Genomic DNA, 22719 nt, shown 5'->3' with positions numbered 1-22719 from the left:
CTCTCTCTTCCTACTACTGAATCTTTATACAGTGCCACTTCCCTGAATTACTTACATACGTATTGCTTCTATTACATGTAAGTCTACTTCATATTACAACGCCCTGTACCTGATTTACTTAAGTGCAAAGTCCTGGAAAGAAATTTAAATGCTCAGTTCTGTTTTAGAGACAGGAATGTAACACATTCAGTGAGTAAAACTAGGCCCATGCTTTAGTAATCCTGCAGTCTAGCGCCTACAGTCCCAGCTACTTGTGAGGATGAAGCACAACTGCTTGAGCCTCAGTGGCACACAGTGCCTGCCTGGCAAGCATGAGGTCCTGAGTTCGATTTCTGGGACACCCTCACCAAAAAAATAACTGCTTAAGCCTAAGTGTTCACAACAATCCTGGGGCAACACAGTAAGATCTTATCAAAAACAAAAAACAGACTGGGCGAGGTGATGCAAACCTGTAATGCCAGCAAAGGGAGGCTGAGGCAGGAGGATTTCTACAAGTTCAAGGTCAGCCTGAACTAAACAGAGAGACCCCGTCTCAACAACAAAAACCCAAAACAATAACAAAAACTAGGGACAGTTGAAACCTAAGAGTAGAATACATTTTTATTATACAACATTTTATTTTTAAAAAGTTTCTTTAAACAGGATACATTTTCTCATTGGCAATTCCCAAATGGGAAAGTAATTTATTACTTACAGTTTTATATTTGTGGACAGATTATTTTAGAACAAGCAGAATACATTTGAGAATTACTTATGTTGGGAATTGGTAATTTTCTGATCCATCTGCAAGAAAATTTCTTCCCTAAGTGGGTCTCTAAAATCAGAAACTCTCTAAGCTTTCCTTCCTAGGATTCAGAAATCTGTAATATGAGATATCAGTTTCCCCAATTTCAAAGTTTCTCTAGGACACAAAATAATCACCATCAGCTGGTACCAAATGAACAATCAAGGACATTTCCAAAAATTAAAGTCTTATTTTCTGCAAACTATTAACTCATAAATTAACAGTCTTTCCCTTTGTCTATTATTCCCAGGAGAAATACAAAAGTATGATCATGTATTGACAGTTAATAAAGCTGAATTCTCCTTAATAAAAAGACTGATAAATTAAAAGGCAAAAGCTCATATGCAATGTTCAGTTATACTTTTTGTGAGCTGGGAGACAACTCCATTGACTCACCAAAACACAGAACTCAGTCTCCCTATTTCTTGGATGCAATTCCGCTCAAACCGTTTCCTCAAAGTTAAATTGTAAAAATGACCACCTGATAAGGACCGATGGACTCATCTGTTAACTTTTTGCTTACTGTGCGATGAATGGCATGAGCAGAGGCAAAGAGGCATACAATCAACTCCTAAGGTCTTAAGTCCAAAAGATTAGAGCTTCCAGAGCATGGCAACGGCTCTGCATATGCCCACGTCATGGTAGTTGAAATAACAGAGCCCAGCAAAGGTTAAAGCCGAGAGGGCCAGAAGACCTGCCTTGGCAGCTTTCTGAGGTGCAGCTCCATGAATGTAGTCAGTAACCACTTGTCCAAGACCCCTAGAGGAAAGAAAGAATCACAGCACAAATTAAAAACTGTAAGGGAACTTAGAAAACTATATAGGTCATTTGGCTGCGAAAAGGGATGGAACCAAAATGCAGTGTCTCTGTACTGTTTGCTTTTTTAGGGGATTCTGTGCAGCCATTTTGGTAAATAGTGATTTCTTTTCCTTCCTTTTTTTTTTTTAGACAATAAACCAAAGCAACTCACAATCATAAAATCTAAACCAAAATCAAGGAATCAAGAATCTCCTAACATATAATAAGGAAACTTTACACTTTAGAATCAATTTCCCAGAGTGAGAGACAGTAGCCAAATGCTCCTCTTTTTTGCACTAAATGTTTATAGTCTCATTCTTAATTCATAGAAATGCTCTTCAGAGTTTTTCATTAAAGAAAGAATTTATGAAGCAGATATTAAGCACAGAACATGTAAGAAATATCTAACATCCAATAAATAAGTTGGGTTCTCTACTTTTATGGAGCCCAATTTAGTTTCTGGTCCCTGTGTCACTTTCCCAAGAAAGGAGGAAAGGAGGGGGAGGAGGAAGAAAAGGATTTATTTGCCTTTAAACTGTACAATTCAGTGGTTTTTTCAGTATAGTTACAGAGTTGTAAATTATCATCGTTTTATTCCAGAACATCTTTGCCATCTTAAAAAAAAAGAAATAACACTCTACCAATTAGCCCCTTACCAAACTAGGAATTTATTTTTGTCTTTACAGATTTGCCCTCTGTGTACACACATGCGCACATGTGTGTGTTACTTAGGGATGCCCAGGGCCTCTGCACTGAGCTACATCCTCGGTCCAGGCTTTTTTTTTTGGAAACAAGGTCTTACTACATTGCTAATTTCTCCAGCTTGGTTCAGTTTTACAATCCTCCTGCCCTTCAGAGTGCTGGACTTACAGGTATGCACCAACATGCCAGGCAACTCTGGACATGTCATATAAATTAAATCCTGTAATATGTGATTGATATGTGAAGCTCCTTTCATTTAACATGTTTTCAATGTTCATCCATACTGTAGCAGATATTAGTACCTCACATTTCTGTATGACTAATACTCCATTGCATAATGTGTGATATTTTGCTTAGGTATTTATCAATTGATGAACATTTAAAATATGCAACTAATCTGCTACAATTATTCTTGTGCAAGTTTTTTGTGTGGACACATTTACTTTCAATTATCTTGGGCATACACCTGAAAGTGCAACTGCTGAGTCATATGGCAAGTTTTGTTGTAACTGCCAAAGCATTTTGCAAAACAGCTGCAACATTTTAGGGTCCTGGTAGAATATATGAGGTTTCAGCCTTGTCCTTTGCTTGTCTTTTTCACTTCCACCCTCCTAAGCAGACAAGAGGTGGAATCTCATCGTGAGTTTTTGATTTGCATTTCTCTAATGACAAATGATATACAACTATTAATGTGTATCCCAATCATTTGTATGTCATCTTTGGAGAAACGTAGTTTTTTAAAAAGGTCACTTTGGTTATAGTGTATCAAAAGGATAGCAGGAAAAGAGGACAAAAACACAAGCATAAAACAAGTAGCAGGCAAGTTGTCTAGGCAAGGATACTGGTTTAACCTAGACTATGACCAACGATATGCAGGTAAGTTAGGAGATCTCCTACTGGAATCAAAGATGATGACGGGTTTGGGCTTTAAAGTGCCATTAATTCAGATGTGCAAGAATACAGCAGGAACCGAAGGGGGCGGGGGGAGAGAAAAGGATACAGGAGGAATAGATTGGGGGGAAGTTCAGAACTCTGTTTTATATTTAGCTATATTCAAAATGCCTATTAGATATGGAAATCACATACACCTGGGTACACAGCTGATTATACTTAGATTTTCCCTAGTGTGTATTTGGTCTTTTTGAGACAGGGTTTTGCTACACAGTGCGGGCTGGTCTCAAACTCACAGCGACCTCCACCTCCCGAGTGCTGAGATTAAAGGCGTGCACTGCTACGCCTGGCCCTTTCCACAGATTTCCAATACCTCATTCAACTTCTCCCTCATACACAATACATAAGACAAGCTCACAGGCAACATGACATTGAAGGGACCGTGGTACTTGCCAGTGACCATGGAGAGTGAGGGCTGCAGCCAAGGAGTAGTCCACTGCAGAGCAAGGGTTCAAATATGCAGCGGGAAGCAGGCCGAGAAGCAAAACACTGACCACTCTCTCACTGGTCCAGTGGAGAGACGCAGCCTTGGAACCAGCTACAAGAAAGAACAAATTCATAAGAGTTGAGACAAGATGTACACATCTCTCACATCCAACACTTACCACGTGACAGAAAGGTAAATAATAGAGGTAAGGGTTAACTCTACGTCCTTTCTTTGAGGTCTTTTAGTGCAAAGATGTCTCAATACCTGCACATACTATAAGAAAACAGATCCACTGTACTTCTAGGCAAGAAGGTAGATGAAATCTTTGTGAAATTAAGCCAACCTCGGACTTCTGTGAAATACAGATCCCTTAAAAATGCTGCCAGGGAAGCCTGATGAATCCCTTTAAACAGCACTTGTTTACTGACATTTTTGTTTGTTTGTTTTTTGAGACAGGCTCACTATGTAGTCCAGGCTGGCCTCAAATTCACAGTACTCACCTGACTCAGGTTCCCAAATGCCAGGATCACAGGCATGTGACACCACACCTGGCTTTATTGACGCCTTTTAATCTTTGAAAGTAATTAATATTATCCACTCAAAACAAAATTAATCCAACAACTCAAAAAGAAGCAAAGGTCTGAGGTCAGTTTTTGCAGCTTGAGATTTACAAATTGGTAGGGGATATGGAAAAAAAAAATAGAAATTTTCACAGTTTAATGAAAATATTTGGAACTTCTATTACATTATTTACAAATTTACCCAAAACAAGTTAAGACACACAAAAAAAATGTAAACAAAAAACTACATGGGTTTTAAATATTTCTTTGAGAAGCTATCTTTTTTGGGTTACACACCCCATTGGAAATCTAACAAAAAAAAAAAGGAGTTTCTTCCCAGGAAGTATCACATAGGCACATATGTGAAAATGCACGTATACAATTTCAGGACATTTCCTTCAATAGCTTCTCCAGAACCACTCTGCTAACTCTAACTTGAACTAAGCAAAATAATTTAAAAACCTTTCCCAATTCAGAAATAGTCTTAGCAAAACCAAAACTAAACAAAAAACAAAAACAAACTAATCTTTCCTAACTCAGAAATAACTCTTAAGTGGTTGACTTAAGAATCAAGAGAAGTATTGAGTATTGTCCTCTTCAGATTTTAAAAATGGAAATTTGAATAGCAGCTAAATAACATTCATTTAGGAAATGTCATATGATTTAAAGTCAAACAAAAAATAAGCAACACATATGATGCAACCCACAAGGTCTGAGTTTTCAAACTATCTCAGTGATTCACACCTGGCTCCCTTCCATTACCTAACTAAACACAGTGACTCCGCTGTACTGAGGGAGCAATTTTACAGAGCTATTTTAAGAAAAATTTTTAAAAATTTTAAACACTTAGGTCAGAAGATTCGCTACGAATATAAACGGCACCATTCAACAATGCTTCTCCCAGCTGAAACTAGGTCTTCATTTGCCAGAGGTAAACACAAGAGTCTGGCCAAATCCGAGTCCAAAAAGGAACAGACATCGCATCCCGCCAAAGCCATGATAAGCAGTTCAGCTAAAAATGAGCAGCAGCCAGAGAGCAGAGGGCAGGAGAGCACATACAGAGCCGGCGCGGGGACAGGTGAAGGTGCTGCACTCCACACCAGCCCGGGGAAAGTCGGTCTTGGAGAAGCGCTGGGACAGGAGCAGGCTTGACCACCGGAGTTCGAAGGAACAGACCTGAGGGAAGAAACATGGAAGCGATCACACGCACTCTTCTTTACGGGACTGACAGACGTTCTCAGCCTTAAATAGGTGAAATCTCATCTGTAACAGGAAGACAGTATCAGTTCACTGAGTTACCATGAAGTAGGACTAAGCAGCCCTCAAAAGACTGAAGAATCATTGAATCACTTATGTAAAAGGGTCTTGCTTTGATTTTTTAAATAAATGTAACTCCTTTCGCCTTCCATTTACCCAGTATTCACCAAGTGTGACAGTGCTTGGCACTGGAACAAGGCAGAGCGCGAAGACTGTGCCCTCACGGAATCTGTCCAGTCTGAAAGTTCACCCACTGCCCTCCTCTCTTCCGAGACCCTGCGCCCACTTACACACACCCCTCCCACAGGATTGGGAACTGAACCCGGGCAGCACTGAGCTACGCCCCCAGGAGTTACTTTTTATTTTGAGACAGGGTCTCACTAAGTTGCCCAGTGTGGCCTCAAATTTGTAATTCTGCTGCCACCTCCGGAATAGCTGGGATTACAGCTGTGTGCTCCACTTGTACCTGTTCTGTCCCATTTTGGCTCCTGCCTCTTGGTTAAAAAACAGACAGAGCAAGCTGGACGTGGTGGCTCATACCTGTAATCCCAGCACTCGGGAGGCTGAGGCAGGAGGATCGTTGCAAGTTCGAGACCAGCCTGGGCTACAAAGTGAGCTCAAGGGCAGCCTGGACTGCATAGTGAGACCCTGTCTCAAAAAAGACCAAAAAAAAAGAAAAAAAACCAGACAGAGCTTACTTCACCCACTTATAAGTTTGCCCACTAAGTTTATACACTTACTAGGTGTGAGACAAGCAACTAAGTTAAATGAGCTCTGTCTCAATTTCTTCATCTGATTAAGGGAAGTAACTGCATTTATTGCACAATTCTCTATATAAAACAACTAAATAATGCACGCAGACATTTAGTACACAAAGAAGGTAATTTCTTATTTTCTTTCTTTAAATTCTTCCTTCCCTTTGACCATTTCCCCTCAGCTGATGTAATAAATATACTTATCTTTCTCTTGACCCCATATCCTCTAAGTAATGACCCCGCACTCTCCCCTGCTTTTTTCCTTCTCTTTCCAGTCTTGTTTCTATAAAGTACTATCTAAAGTGCTTCCTTACTTCTCACGCTTTAACTCTGAAACATTTTTAAACTCCTTTAGCTGCTCTAGTAGACGCCAACAATCTCCACATAGCCATGGTCAGTATTTACTGTTCAATTATACCCTTACTGGGCCTTTTCTCGACTTCAGAATTCTATTTTGTTGTTATTGTTTTAGTTTTGGTTTTTTAAGATGGGGTTTTACTATGTAGTTCAGGCTGGGCTACCCAGCCCAGGCTGGCCTTGAACTTAAGACTTCTGGTGCCTCGGCTTCCGGAGTGATGGAATTGCTGATTGTGCTGCCACGCCCAGCTGGAACTGTGTGGTTCTCAGGATTCCCTGACCATACCACATCAGTACCGCCCGCATTCAGGCTGTTTCCCCCAGGATTCTTTATCTGCCCATTGTTCTCCTCAGATCCTATACCCAACCAAAGCCTTTCATTCACTCATGGTTTCATTTATTGCCTCTAAGCTGATGATACCCACATCTCTGACTCCTCTGTGATCTCTCTCCAGTTTCAGTTTAATTCCTGCTGGGCTCCTCCACGGAGATACTTCCATGCTCCTCAAAATCAACATACCAAATACTGAAATCCTTCAACTCATTTTCTCATCCAAACTTTTATTCCTATTTTATGTTCCTCACTTAAATGATACTTTAAGCACTCTTTAAACTGCCCTAGAAATCTGGAAGTAATACAGGATCTTCCCTCTAAATTAAATCACCAAATCTGACTGACACAGGTTACTAATATTTCCTGGGGCAATCTTCTTTTTCTTTTCCAAGCTCAGGACTTTACAATGCCTGGACCACTCCAATGGTGTCAAATCTCCCCGACTTGAAACGGGGCCAGCTGTCTTCTTGCACTGCCACCAACTACACTGTTGGCACAATGGCAAATTGAAACTGAAGATCTGTCAAGTTTTTTCAATGCTACCCTCCAAGATCACTTCAGCCCAGGAGTTGCAGGCTAGCCTGGGCAACACAGGAAGATCCTGTCTCGGGAATTAAAAATAAAACCAAACACAAAGCAGTGGCTGCACTTCAAAACGAAGTAAGTGTACAATGTCTTACCAAGATAACCTCTTTTGTAGGCTGACACAATGACACTGGCCTACAGTTACTTGGGAGGCTGAGGCAGGAGGATCACAAGTTCAAGACTAGTCTAGCAGGACCTTGTTTCAAGCTGAGTATGGTGGCACATGCTTGTAATCTGAGCACTTGGCAAGCTGAAGCAGGAGAATCACAAGTTTGAGGTCAGCGTGGGCTACACAGTGAGTTCAAGGCCAGCCTAAACTATACAGCTACACCCTATCTCAAGATGACAATTTTTAAAAAGAAACTCAGGAGTTGAGTTCATGTGCAAGGTCTTACATTCAATCCCAGTACAAAACAAAACTAAACAAGAATCTCTAATTTAATTCCACTTCACCTTTCTAAACTCATTTCTCCCCTTGATCTTCACACTCACCAACTATGTTCACTGTGCTTTCTCTCGTACCATGCAGCTTCTATGCCATCATCATTGCTTCTGGTCAGCTCAGTAACTCTAACCATACTGTGCTTTCCTTGGCTTTCTTTATCCTTCAGTCAGGTACATGTCTTAAAGAACCAGAATAGGTGGTGGGCATGGTAGTGCATGGCTGTAATTCTAGCGCTCTGGAGGCTCTGGCAGGAAGATTGCCTGCAGTTTGAGGCTAGCCTGGGCCACATAATGAGTTCAAAACCGGCCTGGACTACATAGGGAGGCCCTGTCTCAAAAAAAAAAGTACCAAGGTAGGTTAATCTTTTCAAAATACACTTAAAATATTTTCTCTTAATGTCTGTAATTCTTGTATAGCACTTTTTGCTTTATGTTAAATTATGTGCACATGCATTTTCCTAAAAGAAAGCTCCTTAATGGCAGGAGTCACCTTACATTCGCATCTGTATCAAAGCCTGAGTACAGTGCCTAGTATAGCAGCAATAACCAGTTAATTACTGAACGGATAAGCCCTCCACAATCACAAACAAACATACCAACCCATTGGAAGCGGGAAAGACCAAATATTGGACTGGGGCTCAAATTCTAATTCTTTTTCCCAATTTGGGGGCGGGGCGCATTGTAAGACTGGTAAAGAGAAAAAAAAAAAAAAAAAGAAAAAGAAAAAACAGAAAAAGACCTATTATGTAAAATGACTTCCAGAGGGAGATTTCTTTCCAATGATCCTAATACCTCAGCCCAGAGTAGGGGACATGAACGTATGCGCCCGTATGCGACAGTGTCACTGGGCAGGTAGCTGGGAGACTGAAGGGAAGAAAAGATTCCTACCAACCGCCAGCCAAATCCTCCATTCCAACCATTTTCCCTGCTGGAGGGTGCGTGGAGCATTTCCAATTGATAGTACCCTCACCTCGGGATCCCTGGGCACCGCAGAGTACACTGAGCCTCAAGAGAGTCGCCATCTTGCTTTTGAAGCCTCAAGGTCACTCACTAACCCGGAAGTACAAAGTTACCCGTTACGCCAAAAGAAAACGCTGGGAGGAAGCGCTAGGTGACCCGGAAGTCAAAACGAGGTGCGCGCCTGTCACGCATGCGCACACGAGCTCTCCCAAACCCTTTTGAGAATGGCGGATCTGGGTGAGGCGAACGAAGCGGAGTTGCAGCGCCTGGTGGCGGCCGAACAACAGAAGGCGCAGTTCACTGCACAGGTGCGCGGACGGGGACCAGTTCTGGCGGGTGAAGGAAAAGTGAGGTACAGGTCCCGACAACCACGGAGCTCTCTGGAGGAGCGATGTGGCTGGCTGCTGCTCTGTGCGCGATACTGACTGCGTGCGGGTCCCCTTGCATGGGACGAGAGCCGGCCCGTGTTTCTGGAGGTCGATGGCGCTCACATCCCTGCTAAACCAGTGCAGCGTGAGATGGCCTACGAGGATGAAAGGTTCGGCCAATACATGGGCTGGGAAACCTGCTTAGCCGGTGAGCCCCTTCTAAGCTAACATTTGGAAGACCGAGTTATGATCTTGCCCCTTGAAGGCCCAGTGCTTGTTAGGCAAGACGGCCGTCCAGTGTGGGTTTTGGTTTCGCCGTCGCCCGCTGTCTCACTAGATTGTGAAAATCGCTTGCGATGATGTATTTAAAAACGATAAGTACTGGAACGTTTTTGGAGATGGGCCCTTAAGTGAACAGTGCATACAGTTGGTTTAGACCTTTAGCCGTGTTTTTTGCCCAGGTTTCTCTCTTGCTGGTTGCATGACCTTGAACTTCCTAGTCATAGCCCTCTAAAGAGTTCTGAATGAATAGACTGGCTCCCAAAAGTAATCTCGGTACATAATTGTTTTCTCCTTTTTGTGGAAACAGTAAGGACAGTGCAGACTGTATGGCACTAGAAACCCGCACTTTAGATCCCAAACATTCTTTAAGTGAATACTTTTTCTGTGCCTGTATGTGAATTTTTCTGGAAGAGGAATCCACGAACTTATCAAACTCATAAATGTGTCCATGATCCCTAAATGTTTAGAATATACTGAATTCTAATGATGGTTTAAATTGATCCCACCTTCCCATTTTATATTGGTGCTAGCTGTTCTAGGGAATATTAAAAGGTATTCATTCTACTTGAAAAGGGGACTAACAGTAGGGACGTGGATATGGGTCATACTGGTGACAAATTAGAAAGTGAAGAAAGAAGAGAGTCCAAATCGGTCCCATAATTAAGAGAATGGTTTATCAGGTCATGAAAAATAATGAAATAAAGGACAGGTTGGCTGTAACGGTGCTTGCCTGGAAACTGAGGCAGGAGAATAACTGAGGCCTTGTCAAGGCCTTGTTAAGGCTATGTAGGGAGTTCAAGGACAGCCTGAACTACTTAATGAGACTATGTCTCACAAAAGTAGAAAGCAGGAAGAAAAAAAATTTAGTGGTCTCTCCAGACTCCAGTGGTTACTGATTTTCTTTCCTTTTAGGTGCATCATTTCATGGAACTATGTTGGGATAAATGTGTGGAAAAGCCAGGCAATCGCCTCGACTCTCGCACTGAAAATTGCCTGTCTAGCTGTGTGGACCGCTTCATCGACACTACTCTTGCGATCACCAGTCGGTTTGCCCAGATTGTACAAAAAGGAGGACAATAGACCAATGCCTGGGAGAATAACAGAAGCAGCAAAGGACTTGTTATGAAGCTGACTGAAGGGGGACTGGGGCAAGAGTGGTCAACCCATTGTCAGGTCAGCATCAGTCTGTTGCCTAGCCTGTTGGTGCTAAAAAGTAACAGATCAAATGTACAAAAACATTTATTTATTTACTTGGAATTTAGAAATTCCAGGTTGTAATATCAGTTATTCAATAAATGTGAATTCTCCAACTCCTCTTTTATTTTTAAATTCCATTTTAGGATTTAACACAGAGATCTCTGATTGGAAGGAACACTAGAAATAAGTGTGTTCCAATGCTGCTAGTGGAAATGGGAGATCTTGGGTTTTGAAGAGCCACCTTAAGTGAAGTTACAGGGTCAGAACCATCAAAGCTTTAGCCTCATGCATAGAAGAGAAATCAGGGTTGAGAAAGGTGAAGAACAGAAAACAGCTTTATTGCTTTTACATGGCCAATAGATAAATGTGGCAAAAAAAAAAAAAAAAAAAAAATAGCACTCCCTGGGAAACAGTTAAGCCTGTTAGTACTGGAGGAGGGAAAGGTCAGGACCCAGACAGAGCCACCTTCCTGGAAGTACTTTATTCCGCTGGCCCATTTTCCTGTATCTGTGCTTAAGAATTAGTACTTTTAAAGCATAAAAACAATGCTAAAAAAAAAAAAAAAGGTATAATTTCAACAAAGATTCCACTTGTTCCAAGAAGGTTAAGAGGTAGTATAGACTCTTCTTCCCACTGTAGGCTTCTGCTTATCCCAAGGATAAAAATACACACCAAAAAAACACTGACAATTGAGTACCAAAGTATTAATATTGCAAATAAATATTCCAAAAGATAGCACCTGCTCATAATGAAGGGATAGGGCACCCCTAGCCAACCATGTAATTTAAAACCAAGCACTTTATTAGAAATCTGTTCCCCAGAGAGAACTAATTTAGAACAATACCACTTCATGGAATGTCATCATAGTTGTATTCTATTGCTGGTGTCTTAAAACTGTCATACTACCACGAAGTATTTCTTTGTTACACATGAGGAAAGGAAGGCCAAGGAAAGCTAACTTAACTTGCTCCAGAACTCTACCAATTAGTGGCAGAATCAAGACCAAAAATCTGGATTTCCAAGCTTCTTATTCAGCTTAGGAAGTTGACAACCAGGAAAAAAACCCAACTATGTCACTTGATATTTTTCTCCCGTAATGAAAAATTCACTTGTCTTCTGCCAGCCTTCTTTTGGTAATATTTTGGTTAAGAATCAACATAGTAGGAATCACAGTACAGCAAAGACAAAAGATGTGGTCTCTGCTTGGTACTTTAATCCAGAAGCAGACTAGAAAAAGTGGGTATGTCCCTGAGAAGTTTGTTTCATTTTGGAACTGATTCAACTTAGTTTCAGGGAGAACATAAAATGAATAGGATTAGAAATGAAGGAGAGGACAAGGGTATACCTCAGTGGTAGATCACTTGTCTAGTATTATGTAAGGCCTTGGGTTCAATCCCCAATACTGCTCCCTCCCCCAAAAAGAAAAAACATTCAGATGGCTGTTGCTCTGAATCTTTTTCAGAACATAATTAGCATAACTAACTCCTAATTCTTCCCATTTAATAGACATCACTTCCAACAACTGAAGAAAATTTCAAATACAAATCCATTTAGGCAATATATAACAACAGAACTACAAAACCATTTACTATCAGTCACCAGGTGTTAGGGCTATAGAGAAATTGAGAAAGCCCTAGTCCCTTTTAACAGTTGTCTGTGGATGTTACTGTAAAAGGAAAGTTTGTTCTTATGCCCAGTTCTTCATTAAGTAAACTAGACCACAGCTGCGGGATCAAAACACAGACAGATCAAAGCACCAAGGCTTAAGACAAGTTAGTTTTGACACCTACTATATAAATGACAGCAGCACAGTGTTCCCTTAGCCACCACTGCACATACCACTGTTTCTCATCCACCTCTTGACCCCAGCCTTAATTCCTCCCAATTCAACATTCCAATTGGTGTATCCAGGTCAATATTGGACTTGGCTTTCTGGGTCCTTTAATTTGCTATATATGTACTCTACACTAAATGTGATTAATTGCAAAAAATAATCTCTTCAAGAAACCATCATAACAAAATACCAGATTCCCTATTAACAAGAAAAAGGGATCAAGTTTAACAGGCCAAAAATTGACAAGGAGTCTGTCAATACTTGTACAGATGGCACAAAGCAGCTCTGACCTCAGACCCTGTGCCGAAGGAGTCACTAGCGGAAACCCCTAGGTGTGCGAGCTGTAAATATCCCTAGTCCAGTGGGAACAGGAAACAGGAATGTTTCTCCCGTTTAGTCATCCTCTGAGCTCTCAGCAGATCTTTCATCTGTAGCCACTTTCCAATTTGTGCGTTTGTTTGTCCTTCTCTGTACTTCACTGTTAGCTACAGCAGGGACACTGACTTTCTCCTCTTTCTTTTTCCTTTTGGTTTTCTTAGTGTCTCTTTCCTCACTTTCTTCGGAACTACTAGATGCTGAATCATCTGACTGCGAAGTGTGACTTTCTGGCCCTACAAATAAAACTGGTTTTTTGAGAGACTTTTTTCTGGATTTTTTCTTGCGCTTATGTGGTTGCTTCCTTTTCCTGGTACTAGAAGCACCGGTTTCTTCTGAGAGCTCACTGGAGGAATCTGCTGTTACATCCGTGGTTTCTTTCTTGCTTTTCTTCTGTTTTTTGTGTGACTTTTTTTTCTGCTTCTTTTTGTGAGACTTCTTTGACTTCTTATGCTTGCGGGATTCATGGGTAGATGATTTTATCTGAGGCGATGTCTTCTTCCCATTGGTAATATCTTGCTGATCACTACTAATAAAAAAATAAAAAATAAAAAAGATGTTATGTAGGAAAATATTTACATTTTAATACTCTACATCCTAGACAGGAAATTGTTCACATCTGAATTTTAAAACTTTGACGTAGGATTACTATGAGACTGACCTTTTACTGAGGTTTGTTTCTTCATCAAGTGAAAGTAATTCCAACCTGCTACACTAAGTTATTGTAAAGGGTAATAACCATCATTCTGAGTGGCAACATGAAATCTCTCTGTCCCACCTGGAATCTGAATCATCTCTCCGTTCAGCTATCTTTCCTTTATTCATTTAGTAGCCATTAAGGTTATCAGAGCTACTATCATTGATACAGCAGCATTTTGGTTCAAGTAACTCCTATTTTACTTGATAGTGTCCCCAAACCACAAGAGCAATGGTACTGGCAGTGTAGATATGCCAAAGAGAAGCCACAGAGTAGTTCCTATAAGACAGAAATTTATCATGTGTGGGTATGTACAGGAGAACAGTGTAGACAGGGATCAGTACCATCCGAAGTTTCAGGCATCCACTTGGGAGTCTTGGAGGAAACTATCCCTAGTAGCTAAGGGAAACTATTACATATAAAAAACAAAATGTTTAAAGACTTTCCAAACATCAATCAAAGGAAGGCTAAATAGGGACTGCCTTCCAACTAAATCATGGCAGTTCTGAGATAAGGCCTCCCTACACTGCGCAGGCTAGACTTGAACTTCTGGACTCAACTCATCCTCTGCCTCAGCTCCTAAGAAGCTGGCCCTACACACAAGATTCTAGCTATATTTTCAGAGGCAAGTACAGCCTCTGGAAAGTTTGGGACACAATTTATAGTAAAGAGTAGTTCCTTTTTCAGTAAGCCTATTTGCCTTACCTGTCTGTTTCGAATTCTTCAGGATATAACTCCTTATAACCACTGTGACCCCATCTGTAAGATGATACATTACATGTATTATTAAAGTGATGTGATGCATACATTGTTTGGGAATTAAAGTTAGAAAAACAGTGAAGCACATGCACACATACATACACAGAACAAAGAAAACACAAATGTTGTACAGCCACATCCGTGACAGTTCTGAAACAGCTACATTTTCTTTATTGTATACTGCCATTTCAGACAAAGGATTCTTCTATCCATTAGAATTTCTCAGCTCTTTAAGAGACACTGAGAGACTCTTTTTTTTTTTTTTTTTGTCTTTTTCGTTTTTATCGGTACCGGGGATCGAACTCATGACCGCCTGCTTGCAAGGCAGGTGCTTATGCCGCTGAGCTAAACCCCCAGCCCTCACTGAGAGACTCTTATCCTTCCTAACATGCTGTCTACAATGGAACAAGTATTTCTGTAAAAATAATAATTTAAAAGTATTACTGAAATATGATTCAGATGCCAAGAAATTTGCCCTTTTAAAGCACAGTGCCCTCCTGGGCCAAATTAAACCTTTTTAAAAAAATCAAAATGAGTACCTTTACCCCATGGCAACCATTAATCTATTTCCTGTCTCAATGGACTTGTTTAATCTGGACATACCACATATAAACAATCATCCGATATGTGGCCTTTTACACTTGGCTTCTTTTTTTTTTTTTTACCTTGATAAGGTTTTTTTACCTTGGTAAGTTTTAACCACATTCTCTCACTTCTCAGTACTTTATTCCTTTTACTGCTAAATAATATTTCATTGTATAGATATCCCAAATTTTCTTTATCCATTCATCAGTACACAGACATGTAGGGTCATCTCTCTCCCATCCCCATTTTTTGCACAGTACTAGGGGTTGAATGCAGGGAATACTGAGCTACAGCCTCATCTTTTTTCTTTTTCTTTTCTTTTCTGTTTTTTTTTTTTTGAGACTACATCTTTTCTTAATTGGTACAATTTATATATACATAATGATCATTATAAGGAATTTGTACATGTACATGATATACCTTGATTCTTTATTCCTAGGCCCCTCCCCTCCCTCCAATCACTCTTACCCTCCTTCCTCATTTTTTTTTTTTCTTCTCTTGCTGATTTGTGCAAGCTAACCTCAAACTTATGATTGTCCTGAGTCAACTACCCAAGTAGCTGGTATTCCAGGCCTGATACCACTGTTCCTGGCTTTGTTCTCCACTTTTTGATCAGTATGAACGATGCTAGTTTAAACATCTTGTGTACAGGTTTTTGTGGGAATAACATTTTGACAAACACATGTTCTTAAGTCACTTATCACTACAGGTATCAGGAACTTGGTCACACACCTGTCTGGCATGTTAGCTTCATAATCATATAACTTCTTGTTCCAGGATTTAGCCTTAAGAAAATCTTCTTCCAGTGTCCCAGTAATTTCTGTTTTTGGCCTCCAATATTCTCTTTGACTTTCTTCATCAAAGCCATCACTACGCATCCGACTACAGAAGAAAACAGAAGAACATTTAGATTTCAAAACAGTCTGTGAAGTTACTCAATAGAACTCAGGCACAAAAACCATAGAATAGCTTGAGAGGAAAACAGAGCAATATAATACTTAAACGAGTTAACAATGGACAATACCTATCCCTCTCTGCTACAGTTTAGAGCTGGTATGTCTCTTAAAGGCCCAGGCAAGGCGTGGTCCCCAAAATGACACTGCTGGTGACAAAACTGTTAAGAGGTAATGCCTAGCAGGAGTCCTTTAGGTGTGAGATAAGGGAAGGAACTATAGGATCCCAGCCCCTTACTAGTTCTGTTTTTCACCTCCTGATGATGAAGTGATCAGGTGCTAAACCAGGTGCTCTTGCCAATGCTGCCTTGTCATAAACAGAAAGCAAAGGGAACAATCAATGGACAGGAACCTCCAAAAGGTCAGCCAAAATAAACCTCTTTTCTTTATAAATTAATAATCTGAGGTATCTTGCTACAGTAACAAAACAAAAGGTGACTAACACATTATTTATAAAAACTCCTGAAAAGCCAAGCATAGTGGCACATTCTTTAATTTCAGCACTCAGTAGGCTAAGGCAGGATGATTACCACAAGTTCAAAGCTAGCCTGGGCTACATAGTACATTTGTGACCAGGTTGAACTACACAGCAAGACCCTGTCTCACAACACAACACAGATCCTACACTTGGGAATGAGACCCAAGACACATTCCCTATTACTTGGACATTCCTGTACCTCCACAAGTGAAAGACAACAAAGCCTGTATAACTCTTTGTATTCACACTCAAATTATTACAACGAAGTGTGAAAGAATATTGACCTGATAAAGGTAGTAAGTAGATGGGGTAAAGAAAATACTAAAAGAATGAAAAGCCTAAAAGAAAAAAGGAATGATCAGGTAAGTGACCAGTTAGGTTAAAATAGAAGCTCTTAAGCTAACAGCTATTAGGCAAAGGCCAGGCAAGATGGCACTTGCCTGTAATTCCAACACTCAGGAGGCTGAGGCAAGAGGATCCCTGGTGAGTTTGAGACCAGCCTGACATAGCGAAACTGTCTCAAAAAGCACCCCCACCAAAAAAAGTTGTTAGGCAAGTTTGGAATTCACAGAACCCTAAATATTTACAGTTGTTCAAGACAGAATTTTTAAATTTTCCACTGCAAGTAAATATGAAGGGTTTAGCATCATCTATAGCCCATTAAATTCATGCTGAGTCTAGATTTGCTAAATTGAACATCCTTAATACCATAAAAATCTACTTTCTTTCTTTTTTTTTTTTATTTTTTAAAAATTTTATTTAAGGAGAAAAAAACCAGAAAAAGGGTACAAGTTATACAGAATTTCAGAAAAAATAAACAGTAGGAAATCACTAATTACATATTGTCATCTTAGAAATAGTTGTTATAGTTACGAAATTAAAGCATATAGAGGGAACTTTTAAACAGTGAGACTGCAAACAGTTTTGTTCAATGATCCAACAAAACTCAGTAATATGGTTATCTTATACACTTAAATATATATGCAGTTATATCTTTTAGAGAACTTTCTTTTCCTTTCTTTTGTACAATGATAATTACACAGGGTTTTATTACTCCCACAGTAAAAATCTATTCTTGATACATCACAATGGTTTGCTTTTTGTTCGTTTGTTTTTGCTACTGGAAATCAAACTCAGGAGCTTGCACTTGCCAGGCAGGCATTTTGCCACTGAGCTAAATATCCCTGGCCTCCTATTTTTGGTTTTTTGAGACTGGATCTTGCTATGTAGTCCAGGATGGCCTTAAACTGATAGTGATTTTCCTTATTCAGCCTCCCTAGTGCTGACATTACAGTCAGGTACCACCATGCCCAGCATGTTTTTAAGCAAAAGATGATTCTGAAAAAGATGAGAATTTTTTTTCTTTTGGTACCAGGGACCAAATTCATGATGTTGCACCCGCCAGGCAGGCACTTATACCTCGGAGTGAAGTCCCCAGCCCAGGAATTATTTTGATTCTCAGAAATGAAACCTCACTGGCCTTGAATCAAGGCCAGCAGCTTCCTGATGCTGTTGGTTTCAAGCAGGAGCCTAAAGAGATGTCTTTCTATGGTCTGTTGGCCATTTCAGAATTTGGGCAGTGAAATGGTCAATTCATTAGAAAGAAGCAACCCCTCCCCACTGGTAAGTGGCTGTGAGCGTGGCAGGCTGCAGAAGCCCAGGACAGATGGGAGCCACCAGCGTTTACTGGGACCCGTGCCATGCTGGGACCTGGAGCGATGGGAAACCAAGCACCCCCCCACACACACCCTGGCCTGTTTTACTTCAATATTCATGAAAACGTGGACAGCTATTTTGAAGAAAACAAGAGACTCTAAAACAGCCACTCATGACTTCCCTATTATTTGGTTTTGAAGACCTAAAATGCCTTCCTCATTCTGTTCAGATCAGTTTTATTCTATGTTGTTTTGTATGAATTCTTTGTATGCGAAGACATGGACAACTATTTGGAAGAAAACAAAAGACAGTATGATAGACAGTGAAGATCTCAGGTAATCTAGCTTTGAAATTTGTATCTCTTACATTGCTTTATGTCCTAGTTTGTTCTGTTTAGTTGTGTTTAATTTTACCTCCTTTAAAATAAATAAAGAAAAGAAACGAAACTTCACCTGGAACTGCTGGGTAACATTTTCCTTTTGGTTTCCTGGTAAGTATCCTCCATCTGTTTCTCTATTTCTCTTATTTTCCACATATCTGATTCTTCCTGGATCTGAATTTTAAAAACAGAAACAAAAATAAGTTATTAAAAATAACGTCCGTACAGAAAAGTAGCTAACTAAAAATATAGTGTGTACTAATTCTGGGTGATAGCCTTAACTATAATGAGACACTTGGAAAATAAATTTCTGGTTTCTCTAGTAAGTGGTTAAACAGTTCAGGAAATTTCAAATACAAAAAATTCTTTAACTATAAAATTTATAATCCCACATGTCTCTAATATGACTTTAACTGTATCATTTCCTTTGAACTCTGACCATTCTTATAAGGGAAACAAAGTAAGTACCACTATTAGTTTTTACTGAAAACAAGCTAAAAATTAATAAGGCCAAATCTTTAAACTCATTAAGTTTAAGTCACTTTTCACATAACAATTTTTCTTTCAATTTCTTTTTTATTAGTACATGTTTGCAACACATAATGATTAGCTTCTGCATGGGCAGTTGGTACATGGTACATAACACATCTTATTCACATGGTAATTCTTGTCAAAAATAATAACAGTATGAGCCAGGCATGGTGGTGCAGGCCTTTAATCCCAACATTTGGGAGGCTGAGGCAGGAGGATCACCATGGATCAAAGACCAACCTGAGCTACACAGTTAGTTCAAGGCTAGCCTGGACTACATAGTAAGATCTGTCTCAAAAAAAAAAAAAAAAAAAAAAAAAAAAAAAGCCAGTATGGTTGCTAGAGAACTTTCTAAAAATCAGGCTACAATATCCAAAGAATACAAACACATTTCATTTCTAAGTACTCCTGCATAATTTATTAAATATGTGCTAGATTTATCGTTTTTAAGCTACCGCTCTCAAATCATACAGCTACAAGTTGGTTAACACAACTGCTTAGGCAGCATGATAAAAATTATACACTTACCCAGTTCTGAAAAGTTAGGTGATATGCCAGTAATAATACTTATGGTCAAACCAGCAATACAGTTCACTGAAGAAAACTAAACATGGGCTCTGGCTTCTTTCTTTTCATTGTATGTACTCTCATGACCTCTATCATCTCCCTATGAAGCAATTAATTCACAAACTCATGTCTAGTCCCTCTTTTCATTCTTCCAAGTTTGAATTTTGAACTGTAAGCCTTTCACCACAAATATGTTCAAGACTAAATCAGTCATAGTTTATCTTTTGTTGTTGTTCCATATTTGTAATTAATGAAATTATCATCATTCCCCCCCCCCAGGTCACACAAGGTGATTACATTTAACTCCATTCTTTTCGCTATCATCCAGTTAGCCACCAAGTGTTTTAAATTCTCTCTTAAACTCCTCTTCTTCATCCCTATTATCCTGCCTTCACTCAAACCCTCATCATCTCTCACCTGCAATATTATAATCAGTTCCTAATTGGTCTCCTTACTGTTTCTCCCCACCTAATCTATTCCCCAACCAGTTATTATCTTTCTAAAACATAAACATGATGTCACACTCTGTTTAAAATGTCTGATGTCCTTGCCACTTACATGTTACCTGCTATCACTATTTCCTTTATGCCTTTTTTTTTTTAAACTGGGAATTGAAACCCCAGCTCTTTGTAGTGATCTACATCCCCCTCATATTTTTTGAGACAGTTCACTTTATTTTTTTTAGATAGTCCACTTTTTTTGCTAAGTCCCCTTAGCCACCCAGAGTGATTTTGAAATTTCAATCTTCCTGCCTCAGCCTCCAAAAGTACTGGGATTATAGGGCTACATTCCCAGCACATTCCCTACTTTTTGTATAAATCTTTTTTTTTTTTAATTGGTACCAGGGATCGAACTCACAACTGCCTCCTTGCAAGGCAGGCATTTATGCCGCTGAGCTAAATCCCCAGCCCCCCATCCCTTTTTTTAGAAATCTTTTTTTTTTTTTTAATACTTTTTGGATAAATACACTTTCCTGCCATGCCCCAAGTGATTCATGGCTTGTCTGTCTGTTTTCTGTGGTGCTGGGGGTTGAACACAGAGCCTTGCACATACTAAGCAACCACTACTCCACTTACCACTGATCTGTATCTCCAACCTATGCTTTTTCTCATTGCCGTGTATTAGTGCACGATGCTCTTCAGCCAAAAAGACCTTTTTATACCTGGTAAACCTACACTCATTCATCAAGAACCAGTTCAAATATCAGCAGCTCATAAACCACTCATTCTGTGAAACCTTTTCTAACTGTCATTATTTCATTATCATTAACCTCTTCTAATATTTCATTATTCCTTCCTTAGTGTTCTAAAAGAACTTTCTTAATGTTTCTATAATAGTCATCAAACTGTACCATAATTATCTACCTTTTCATCTTTGTATCTCCTAAATGCCAAAATAATGCTTGGTACAGTGTGTCCGTTAAGTATTAAAGAATGACTGGATTTTACCTCTCACCTTATTGTGAGCATCTGTGTGCCTGATGACATTCCTAAGGAGGACCTTCCCCAGCGGAACCCGGGACATTCTTCAATCTGAAATGAATCAATAACTGACATTCAATAATGATTTCCTACCCTTCTAAGAAGCATAAGGTAAAGATCATTGAACAAGCAGTCAAGGTCCTGAAAAGTTTTTCCTTCACCATTAAAAGAGGGAAATGCCTAACAACAATTAATATAAAGATCAAAGGAGATGAGGTACAGCAGAATTCTTTGAAACTGTACAAGACTGCAGTTAAATGCTTTCATGAGTACTGTTTTATTTAACCCTCACAATGCTCTACTTAATGAAGTAGCTGTTCCTCAATATCCATAAAGAATGTTTCAGGATGCTCACAGATGTCAAAATCAAAGAATGCTCATACCCCTCATTTGTATATAATCTATGTACATGCTCCCACATACTTTTATTTCTAGATGATGTATAGCACCCAAAATACAAATTCTATGTAAATACTTGTTATCCTGCACTGTTGAGGAAATAATCACAAGAGAAGTCTATGCATGTTCAGTACAGAGGCCATTTTTTTCACAGCATTTTCACTTGGCTGTTGGTTAAACCCGAAGATGTGAAACTGTAGATAGTGGAGGGTCCACTGTGACTCCATTCCTATTTTGTAGATTAAGTTCCCTTAAAAGGCCTTAAATTGCTCCAGGCCACATAGTCCCAGGCAACCGATATAAGTCAAGGCCCACATCAGAAATCAAACCTCGAATCTCAAAATTAGTTTTCAATGAAGCAAACACAGTACCTAGTTTTGAAAGTGTCAAGAAACCACAAACGTCAACAATAACAAAAATGCAAAAAGGACCTAAATTTCTTAATGCAGGGAATTTTACTTCCTGTTTTGTACAGAAGTTTCCAAAATCTAAGTGACAAAGATAGTTCACACGTGTAGGTAGCAGGGACTTTGCACAACCACCCCAGCGCTCACTCACCCCTCGATCCTGAGGAAATCAGGCATCTTGTTAGTGTGAGACGAGGAACCACTCCATTACAAGATCTCCGACCCAGGAAGCCAAGGAGTCAGGGCTCAAAGGCAGCTCTGCAGCTTCACCCGAGTCCTTCGTGAAAACGCAGGCTTCCCACCGGTTAACGTGCCCTCGCCCGCGGCCCAGGCCACGGCTGCCTTCCCCCAGCCCAGACCGCCAGGCAGATCTGGCTCCCGGCCTGCGGCCAGCGGGGGCGCCGGCGCGGACTCGGCCCGGCCCGGCCCGGCCGGCCCGCGCATTCCCCGGCTCGCGCTCGCTGGGATGGCCCCGGGGGCTCGGGTTTCACTCCCCAGGAGGCCCGGGACGCTCGGGCTGGGACGGCCTTCCGTTGGGCCCCAGGAAGTGTCTAGGGTGCCTGAAGGGGGGGCTGAGCTTGCCAAGTGGAAGTCAGAGCGAGCGCTCCCATCTCTGTCACCGGGATCCCTGCCCCACGGCGGCCTCGGAGCTCGCGGTCACCTTCCCTTCCAACGCCCGCCCCACACAAAACACACAAACACACCCATACCGTGCGCCGCAGCCTCGCGTGGCGGGGGAGGGGGAGGAAGCGGCCTGAGAGGAAAAGGAGGCGACTTCCTCTCGGGCCGGAAGTCGTGCCCCCGAGAAAGCCTTCCTTCCCGGAGGGGGGGTGCGGAGAGCCCCCGCGGGCAGTTTG

At 40.5% G+C, this 22719-nt stretch overlaps 3 protein-coding genes and 1 non-coding gene across 8 annotated transcripts; 2 read left to right on the top strand and 2 right to left on the bottom strand.

The window, feature by feature from the left end:
- Positions 1–582: 582 nt before the first annotated feature.
- Positions 583–9083, bottom strand: Sdhd (succinate dehydrogenase complex subunit D). Its single transcript, XM_003472828.5, has 4 exons — positions 8925–9083; positions 5282–5398; positions 3629–3773; positions 583–1543 (listed from the first exon to the last, which is right to left on the bottom strand). Exons 1-4 carry the CDS (start codon positions 8974–8976, stop codon positions 1378–1380), a joined length of 480 nt encoding a protein of 159 aa, XP_003472876.2. The 5' UTR covers positions 8977–9083; the 3' UTR covers positions 583–1377.
- On the top strand, positions 9056–13234 carry Timm8b (translocase of inner mitochondrial membrane 8 homolog B). 2 transcript variants are annotated; one of them, XR_001201887.3, is made up of 3 exons: positions 9118–9222; positions 10477–10737; positions 13135–13234. XR_001201887.3 is itself a non-coding variant. In XM_003472829.5 (2 exons), exons 1-2 carry the CDS (start codon positions 9139–9141, stop codon positions 10642–10644), a joined length of 252 nt encoding a protein of 83 aa, XP_003472877.1. In that variant the 5' UTR covers positions 9056–9138; the 3' UTR covers positions 10645–10874. The 2 variants fall into 2 exon arrangements, 1 of the variants encoding a protein (XP_003472877.1); XM_003472829.5 differs by lacking the exon at positions 13135–13234 and having other exon boundaries at positions 9056–9222; positions 10477–10874.
- Positions 11079–22719, bottom strand: Nkapd1 (NKAP domain containing 1). 4 transcript variants are annotated; one of them, XM_063255756.1, is made up of 6 exons: positions 22573–22719; positions 21031–21107; positions 18551–18651; positions 15744–15893; positions 14373–14426; positions 11079–13499 (listed from the first exon to the last, which is right to left on the bottom strand). In XM_063255756.1, exons 2-6 carry the CDS (start codon positions 21097–21099, stop codon positions 12989–12991), a joined length of 885 nt encoding a protein of 294 aa, XP_063111826.1. In that variant the 5' UTR covers positions 21100–21107; positions 22573–22719; the 3' UTR covers positions 11079–12988. The 4 variants fall into 4 exon arrangements, with proteins under 4 accessions (XP_063111826.1, XP_003472878.2, XP_005005042.2 ...); XM_003472830.5 differs by lacking the exon at positions 22573–22719 and adding an exon at positions 22014–22566; XM_005004985.4 differs by lacking the exon at positions 22573–22719 and adding an exon at positions 22014–22566 and having other exon boundaries at positions 11079–13496.
- LOC111757699 (small nucleolar RNA SNORA2/SNORA34 family) lies at positions 17918–18054 on the top strand. The gene has a single exon (XR_002791984.1). It is a non-coding gene; the product is annotated as a small nucleolar RNA SNORA2/SNORA34 family (small nucleolar RNA).

This window comes from Cavia porcellus, unplaced genomic scaffold (genome assembly GCF_034190915.1).
Source record: "Cavia porcellus strain 051 isolate PalLab524CR breed Dunkin Hartley unplaced genomic scaffold, mCavPor4.1 scaffold_9, whole genome shotgun sequence".
NCBI lineage: Eukaryota > Metazoa > Chordata > Mammalia > Rodentia > Caviidae > Cavia > Cavia porcellus.
This window is presented reverse-complemented; position numbering and strand designations above follow the sequence as displayed.

Coding starts and splice junctions, on each gene's coding strand:
- Sdhd (XM_003472828.5), bottom strand. CDS start 8,976: ATGGCGACTCTCTTGAGGCTCAGTGTACTCTGCGGTGCCCAGGGATCC. Junction 5,399..8,924: donor CGGTGCCCAGGGATCCCGAG/GTGAGGGTACTA, acceptor TTCTTCCCTCAG/GTCTGTTCCTTCGAACTCCG. Junction 3,774..5,281: donor CCTGTCCCCGCGCCGGCTCT/GTATGTGCTCTC, acceptor TCTTTCTTGTAG/CTGGTTCCAAGGCTGCGTCT.
- Nkapd1 (XM_063255756.1), bottom strand. CDS start 21,099: ATGTCCCGGGTTCCGCTGGGGAAGGTCCTCCTTAGGAATGTCATCAGG. Junction 14,427..15,743: donor GAAGCTAACATGCCAGACAG/GTGTGTGACCAA, acceptor ATCATCTTACAG/ATGGGGTCACAGTGGTTATA. Junction 13,500..14,372: donor GAAGAATTCGAAACAGACAG/GTAAGGCAAATA, acceptor TTTTTTTATTAG/TAGTGATCAGCAAGATATTA.
- Timm8b (XM_003472829.5), top strand. CDS start 9,139: ATGGCGGATCTGGGTGAGGCGAACGAAGCGGAGTTGCAGCGCCTGGTG. Junction 9,223..10,476: donor AGGCGCAGTTCACTGCACAG/GTGCGCGGACGG, acceptor CTTTCCTTTTAG/GTGCATCATTTCATGGAACT.